The sequence below is a fragment of the Eptatretus burgeri genome, chromosome 18 (genome assembly GCF_056783735.1).
Source record: "Eptatretus burgeri isolate ZD-2024b chromosome 18, Ebu_testis_v1, whole genome shotgun sequence".
Lineage (NCBI taxonomy): Eukaryota > Metazoa > Chordata > Myxini > Myxiniformes > Myxinidae > Eptatretus > Eptatretus burgeri.
This window is the reverse complement of record NC_140978.1, coordinates 34,380,344-34,388,976: the sequence shown is the minus strand read 5'-3', so window position 1 is coordinate 34,388,976 and position 8,633 is coordinate 34,380,344. Positions and strand designations below refer to the sequence as shown.

The window sequence follows — 8,633 nt, the reverse complement described above, 5'->3', positions numbered from 1 at the left end:
GAAATATTAATTTTCAACTAATCTTTTTTTCTTTTCCTTTTTAAACAGTATCTTAGGCTCATTGTGGAGCTGCCACACACATGGACATACCGACGAATAGGTGAGATACAACACAGGACTGGTAGACAAGAAAAACAACCACGAAGTTTGGGGTAAGTGCATTAACTTCCTGGGGCACTCTGGGTAGGGTACAGTGACATCACAATGGCGCCACCTTTCTTCCCACACTCAGCAGGGCATTTCCTCAGGACGATTTTCTTCCTCCCCATGAATGTCAACCAATGGGGATTGTCCTTGCTCTATCCTTTAAAATGCTGAACGTCAAGCAAGGAAGCAGCACGTACCATTTTAAAATTATTTGGTATGATTCGGCCGGGGTATGAACCGCCAACCTCCCAGATTCGGAGCGGACCCTCGAACCATTTAGACCGCCCAGTCTGATTAATAGTTGGTTCTATGAAAAAGGTTCTCGAAACATTATCCCATAATAAAAATCTTCTCCATCCCTTTCAGACTCTTTAAATGCCACAGGACACCGTACAATGTTGCTGGGTTTGAACTTGTTGGCCTGTTTCATATCCCCCTCTGATCCCAGAATTTATGAGGCTTGGAATCCATGCTTATTTAAAAAAAAAAAATCCTTCCTCTTCCATGAGCCTCGCTCCTGAAAAGAGAAGAAAAAAAAAATCCAATGTACAATGTTGATTTCTCCATTGTCCTGCATGTAATATGTTCACCCTCATCCATGATCCTCAGATTACGATTAAAACAAATTAAACAGCACAATCATCTCTGACGTTGAAATTTATTGAACAAATTACGTCTGTATCCTCAAACGACTCATAAAGAAAGACGGTTGCATATTATTCTCACCTGATGAGTTTCACAATTATCTTTCCGATTTATTTGTTTATGACCTTCCCCACCGAAGGTTGACGGAGGTTGTTTTCACCCCTGTTTGTTTGTCTCTCCCTGTCCATAAACAGGATATCTCAAAAAGGTTATGGACGGATTCAGCCGAAAGTCGATGGACGTGTTGGGTGTGTGACAAGGACGAAATAATTGGATTTTGGTGAAAACCCGGATCCGGTTCGCAGAATTTGTTTTCATGATTCTTCAACATTGAGAGATGGGACAAAAAAATGATATACAGCACAATATCTCAAAAAGTTGTGGACGGATTTGGACGGAACTTGGTGGATGAGTTGGATAGGTGACAAGACCAAGCCGATTCAATTTTGGTCATATTTATTTTCTGGAGTTACAGGTCCTTGCCAAAATGAACTTCCTGGGTAGTAAATCCCACAATGTTGAATCTGATGTTGCTGTTTTCACTCCTTTGCAGTTTACACTTATCAGCAGCAAACAAATTGTAAGTCCGATTGTATGATCATGTTAATTCATTTTAATGACCTTTCATCATGCATTATTCAAGGTTGGAAGTTGTTTTTATTGTAATACTGGATAACCTCAGTGCATTAGAAATAGCATTCAAGACACATTTCATTGTGACATCATCGGGCATTCAAACTGTGTACATTTCAATTGGGGAATCGAATACCGTGCACTCCCTTTTTCAGCCAGGCCGTACCATCAGGCGTTTTCGGAGAGAACAACCCCCACCCCCCCCCCCAACCCCCACCCCCACACCCGACCGTAGCTGTAATATATCTGCGGCAGGTGGAAATAGATTCGGAAAATTAACGAACACGATTTATAGCACTGTGCAGCGCTCCCTCGCGCACACAACTGCGAGTTGCAAAATCCCAGAGATTTATTGAAAAGCAAGAATTTTGTTTCCCAGAATGGCCACTGAATATAAACCTCATCAGTCGCAAGGCTCATGTCTACGAGTTAAAAAAAAAACAAAAGGCAACTTTTAATGTCAAAAATACAAATGCACAAAGGTTGCATCCCAGGCATATCAAGATGAGGTGGTAACCGAGATGTTGAAAATGCAAAAATATACCGAATAGCAAAAAACCGTGGGATTATCAAAGTTGCAATTCCATCGATCAAAGTGAATCTTCCCGAGCAATGTTCTGTCATTCAAAGTTAAAATTTCAGAATAAAATGAAATTGTTTCAGAAGACTGGAGAGGAGAATTTTTGACCATCCTTGACTATCCTGCGGGCGGTATCCGCACTAGTTTATTGCTCGGATCTAAGTAGTCATAACTGAAATCCCAAAAGGTCAATTACTGTGGAAAAAAAATTCTTGGATATTTTACATCCGCAGGGCTGCAGGTCCGACGGCTTGGCTTAATGCCCTTTTTTCAAAATACTGTATGCTGCACAATGCATCTCCTCCTGATCACTACTACACCAGAACGGTCGTTTGCCCATCAAATTACTTGGGTCTTTATCGAATTAGAATTCCCTGAAAGTTCAGCACATGGGATGCTCATGGAGTGCATTTGATCCTTGACCGCTACGGGTGAGCAAGCAAGCCTCTGGATTCCTGCAACAGTGAGCTGCAAGGAATTAATCGGTTCCACTCCAGCGAAAGCTGCCATCACCAGCTCAGTAGCCGCAGAAACGTCCTTAACGATCGCATCTCCACTCTTGAGCTCCTCTCGGTCGCCCGCTCCAGACAAGACACCAATCGCGAGAGCGAGCCCAGCGTTCCTTGCTGCAGACAAGTCGACCTGAGAATCCCCCACCATGGCGGCTTGGTGTGGAGGGACAGCAAGCCTTCGGCAGAGGTTGAGCAGGCCGCGTGGAGATGGCTTGTCCTCGGAGTCGGCATCGTCGCAACAGCTCATGGCATCAAACAGACCACACAGGCCTAGGCTCATAACAGCCATCTCTGTGTTATGCCGCGTGTCTGCTGTGAAGATGGCGACCTATGGTATAACATGCGGCATTGGTCTGTTTTTCATTCTTAAGGTCATAAAGAACGCGTGCATAAGACCCCAGAATCATGCAACATATTCCATCACTTATTTTAATTCTTGAGAGTGCTTCGGCTTCTGAAAAAGAGGCCACGATGTCAAAGGTCAAAAACAACCATGGAGGATCAATAATGATGATCACGATTGGAGACGGTGAAGCAAATTTCCAATCGTGAGAATATGAAACAGATTTGAGGCACAAAAACAGAATTTTAGAAGGAACATGGAACACCAAAAACTGGGCAAGGTTTTAAGCACCAGCCGGTTGGCGTTGAAGGCCGTTTTGACGCCACCAAATGACGCTGCGACGTGTATATTGGGATGTTGGGTCAGGTAGTTCTGCCGCCGGCCCACTTGCAAAAGGTAACCACTATGTGGCCAATAACTCCACAGATTTTCAATGTTTAACTCGCCCTGAAATAAACATAAACCACCGCCTTCTTATAAACATAATCTTATAAATAATTTGAAGTAGCTGAGTATGTTTTCTTGGGTAGCACCGGGTACCCCAGCTTGTTTATCGTGTTTGTAAAATGAAAATCAACAGCAAAAACAAAAGAATGGTGCATACCTCCACCAGCCTGACCAGGTTACCTTTTGGATCCCACTGAAAGGCCGGATCCGGAGCCGGACCTGAACCAAAATTGAATCGGCTCGTTCTCGTCACCGAACCAACTCATCCACCAAGTTTTGTCGTAACTCGTCCACAACTTCAACTTTGAGACATCGTGCTACATCCCGTTTTTGGCTCCATCTCTCAATGGCGAGGAATCAGGTAAAAACAATTCTCGCATACAGACCCAGATCAGGATATTAACCAAAATCGAATCAATTTGTCCCTGTCATACACCCAACCTGTTCACCAAGTTTCGTCCGATCCGTCCACAATCTTTTTAGATATCGTACAGACAAACAAACAAACAGACAGACAGACAGACATGTCGTTTGGTGAGAATGTTATTTGCACCTCATACCCCCGACAATCAACCAAGTGGTGTAAGGAGCATTATCCACCCTTAGGCTGATTAAGCATAAACACCTGCATATGGTCCAATCCCAGAAGACCTTCCTCACCTTGATCCCATGAGCTTTGAGCCGACAGAAAATCTGAGGAAGGTTTCCTTGCGCAATGATGGGAGTTTTGTTGCTCAAATGGTCCTGCCACGTGGCGCGCATGGCTCTCTCGGCTTGCTCCGGTGTAAGGCCGATCTCACTCTGTAGCCCTTGTACGACGGTGCTCCTCAGCTGTACCATAGTTTGCTCTGCCAGCGGTCCCTGGCAAATGCGGTGAGTGGTGGTGTCGAACCCTACAAACCGGCTCATCGCCCCACGGACATCCAGGCCCAGTTCTACTGAAAGCCTTGGTGGGGAGAGGAGTAAATGCACTTCCATCAGCTGGTGATTAGATTGTGAGCTCCCTAATCACTTTAAGAGTTGTAAGGAGAATCGGGCAGCCGAGGCAGCTTTCCTTGGCTAGGGGGCACAATATTGGAGGGGTCACACTCCGACGTAGGATACACAAATGGCTTATTGTTCCCAGTGGCTTAAACTTGGCTTGTTCTTGTCATCTATCCAACTCATCTACCAAGTTTTGTCGTAATCCGTCAATAACTTTTTGAAATATCGGTTTTGGCCCCATCTCTCACTGGTGAAGAATCACTTGGAAAAAAAAAATCAGATTCGGATCTTCACCAAAATCGAATAATTTCTTCCTTGTCACACACCCAACCTGTCCACAACTTTTTGAGATATCATGCTCACAGGCAAACAAACAGACGGACAAACAGACAGACAGGGGTGAAACCATAACCTCGGTCCTTCTTCGGTGGCGGAGGTAAATATCCACTGAATCCAGAGATATATCTGGAAGTTTGGGAAGATACAGCAGAGAAAAGGAGGGAAGAAGAGTGTATGGCACAGGAGTGGGGAAAGGTCAATAATTCCACCATTCTGCAAAAGTAGTGAATAGACGAGTAATTATGATTTTGTTTTTTAATGAATTTAACTTCAAAGATTAGAATCAAAATGAAGGACATTGTCAAAACAAGTTCCTTAGTAGATTTTCATCACGAGCTTCTACACACAGAAAAGGTACTGTGTACAAAGGTAATGACTCGATCGGCTTACCTGTTGACGGTTTCTTCCCAGAATATAATCCACGTGTCATCCAACGAGATAAGTGTCCCATCTTTGTCAAAGACGACCAGGGCGGCCTCCTTTTCACAAACGATCGGCTTTGGATCCTCCGCTCTGGACATTTTGTTGGCAACTGCAGTACAGACTTGAGCGCACTGTAACCTACGGCGACGACACATGTAGCACAGACATATATAGCATTGTGACACAAAGATTTCATCAGATTAAAATGAGCGGCGAAAACGTTTCAAAATCAACAAAATGTGAGGTTTGCTCACGCCTCGTGGTCCAAGGAAAATGAGGCTTACATGAAGGCAACGGAGCGCTGTTGCATCCTCACACTGAACCGGTTATCCGGCACGTCCTTACACTGAACCGGTAACCCGGCACGTTCTTACACTGAATCGGTTATCCGGCACGTCCTCACACTGAACCAGTGAACTGCCACGTCCTTACATTGAACCGGTAAGCCGGCACGTCCTTACACTGAACCGGTAAGCCAGCACATCCATACACTGAATCGGTTATCCGGCACGTCCTTACACTGAACCGGTAGGCCAGCACGTCCTTACATTGAACCGGTTATCCGGCACGTCCTTACACTGAACCGGTAACCCGGCACGTCCTTACACTGAATCGGTTATCCGGCACGTCCTTACACTGAACCAGTGAACTGCCATGTCCTTACATTGAACCGGTAAGCCGGCACGTCCTTACACTGAACCGGTAAGCCAGCACGTCCTTACACTGAACCGGTAACCCGGCACATGCTTACACTGAACTGGTAAGCCGGCACATCCTTACAATGAACCCGTAACCCAGTACGTCCTTACACCAGCAGATAACCCAGCACATCCTTACACTCAGCCAGTATCTCTTAACGTAGTAAACTTCCTTACATTCAGCACGTCCTTCCATCAGCCAATAACCCAGCACGTTCTTACACTGAACCAGTAACCCGGCGCGTCCTCACACTGAGCCGGTAACCTGGCATGTCCTTATACTCAGCTGGTAACCTGGCACATCCTTACACAAAACCGGTAACCCGGTTTTGATGAAACGGATGTGGTCGAGAAAACTTAACTACGATGAAACTGATGTGGTCCAGAAAACTTCGCCGTGATGAAACCGAAGTGGACCAGAAAACTTAGCTTTGATCAAACTGATGTGGTCTGGAAAACTTAGCTTTGATTAAACAAGATGCAGTCTGGAAAATTTAGCTTTGATCAAACTGATGTGGTCCAGAAAACATAGCTTTGATCAAACTGATGTGGTCCAGAAAACATAGCTTTGATCAAACTGATGTGGTCCGGAAAACTTAGCGTTGATGAAACTAGATGTGGTCCGGAAAACTTAGCTTTGATGAAACTGATGTGGTCCAGAAAACATAGCTTTGATCAAACTGATGTGGTCCAGAAAACATAGCTTTGATCAAATTGATGTGGTCCAGAAAACTTATCTTTGACGAATCTGATGTGGTCCAGAAAACATAGCTTTGATCAAACTGATGTGATCCAGAAAACATAGCTTTGATCAAACTGATGTGGTCCAGAAAACATAGCTTTGATCAAACTGATGTGGTCCGGAAAACTTAGCGTTGATGAAACTAGATGTGGTCTGGAAAACTTAGCTTTGATCAAACTGATGTGGTCCAGAAAACATAGCTTTGATCAAACTGATGTGGTCCAGAAAACATAGCTTTGATCAAATTGATGTGGTCCAGAAAACATAGCTTTGATCAAACTGATGTGGTCCAGAAAACATAGCTTTGATCAAATTGATGTGGTCCAGAAAACATAGCTTTGATCAAATTGATGTGGTCCAGAAAACATAGCTTTGATCAAATTAATGTGGTCCAGAAAACATAGCTTTGATCAAATTGATGTGGTCCAGAAAACTTACCTTTGATCAAATTGATGTGGTCCAGAAAACATAGCTTTGATCAAATTGATGTGGTCCAGAAAACATAGTTTTGATCAAATTGATGTGGTCCAGAAAACTTACCTTTGATCAAATTGATGTGGTCCAGAAAACTTAGCTTTGATGAATCTGATGTGGTCCAGAAAACTTAGCTTTGATGAATCTGATGTGGTCCAGAAAACTTAGCTTTGATCAAATTGATGTGGTCCAGAAAACTTAGCTTTGATCAAATTGATGTGGTCCAGAAAACATAGCTTTGATCAAATTGATGTGGTCCAGAAAACATAGCTTTGATCAAACTGATGTGGTCCAGAAAACTTAGCTTTGATGAATCTGATGTGGTCCAGAAAACTTACCTTTGATCAAATTGATGCCAACAGCACATTATATGTTATTTGGTAACACAAAAACGTGAACTCACCAAATCCTTAACTCAACAAGATATGACAAAACAACCTGTCTGAATGATGTTCAAAACGTTCATGAGACAAGTAGAAACGTAATCAGGAAAGATTGTTCTCGTGACGTCATAGCATATGACGTAGTTATCGTACGTCTTTGAACCAGGATTTCCCAACTTACAATTTTGCTCGAAAGCCCATTAGATCAATCATTGCAACAGATCACAGCAACGTACCGAACGTCTCCTGTAACTATTTTATAGTGTGCAATCACCCTTTATCCCCCAAAGTCACTTTGAGCTCATAAAAGTCACAGAGTCGCATCGTCGTCACACAAGACCCGTTTCCAAGGCTCCAACCAATCACCCCCCTCCGACTCAATGGTAACACGGGGATAGTAAATCTTGCAGGATTTGTTGCGAACGACTCATGGTGGGAAAGACAGCGCAGTGCGACGACGTCCCGGGGTTTTGCCAACTCTCATCGCTGATGGATTGCGGTTTCAGCAATAGGTGCGGACATTTTGTCTTCTTGCACAGCAATGACTGCAGTTCGAGGGTTGCAAGGATGGCTGAGGTCCGAGAGGTACGCACACTCGCCTCGAAGCTATCTCGCCTGGGTTCGAATCCCGACGCAGCTTCTAAACTGCCATACTGGTGTTTTACACAGGCAGGGTGATTAATCGATGTATGTGTGTGTGTCCCATCTTTCTGGCATCAGTTGGTGGACGGTAAATATGCCAAGGTGTCCTTCGTGAATAGTCGGCGAGCTATCTCCGGCAACCTGAACGAATTAGAAATTCCTACCCAAACTAACGTGTGTGGGGGCACTGCATCAGCGGTACACCCGCACCCTCAGTCAATCATGCTACCCCGCATCCTCGTGCTGCATACGAGCCGTTGGAACGCAGGGAAAGTGCGTTGCACGTCTTTGTCTCTCGCACCCAACATCGACGTGCAGGTTGCATCATTGTTTGTGAGCGTGACTGCGGACACCACCGATGCAGTGCCCCCTGTAGCTTTCTTCTAATCAGTGACCCCCCCCCCAACCTGTAGAGATTAGCGCAGGAGCCCCTGCAGTGCCCCTTGTCGGTTCGGCATGAATTTGTTTCAGAGTGCCGGTGATAACTCGCCTACTCTTCGTGAAAGACGCCGTGGGATATTTAATGTCCAACAAGGACCGGTGCTGGGAGACGGGAAACCCAGCCGCACGTACGTATCCAAAAGACGGCACGCTTAATCATGCAGTGCCCTGACCGTTGCGCCACCATGCCATCGGACCGT

General features: G+C 44.8%; 1 protein-coding gene across 1 annotated transcript in view; it reads right to left on the bottom strand.

Moving 5' to 3' along the window:
- Nucleotides 1–1,426: 1,426 nt before the first annotated feature.
- The window catches only part of LOC147008863 (uncharacterized), a 9,846-nt gene continuing 2,639 nt past the window's right edge, over nt 1,427–8,633 (bottom strand). The window contains exons 2-4 of the mRNA XM_085864092.1: nt 5,021–5,191; nt 3,968–4,253; nt 1,427–2,845 (exon numbers count right to left, since the gene is read on the bottom strand). Of these exons, the coding sequence (XP_085720218.1) occupies nt 2,345–2,845; nt 3,968–4,253; nt 5,021–5,191 (958 nt within the window). The 3' untranslated portion in view covers nt 1,427–2,344. The remainder of the gene's footprint in view (nt 2,846–3,967; nt 4,254–5,020; nt 5,192–8,633) is intronic.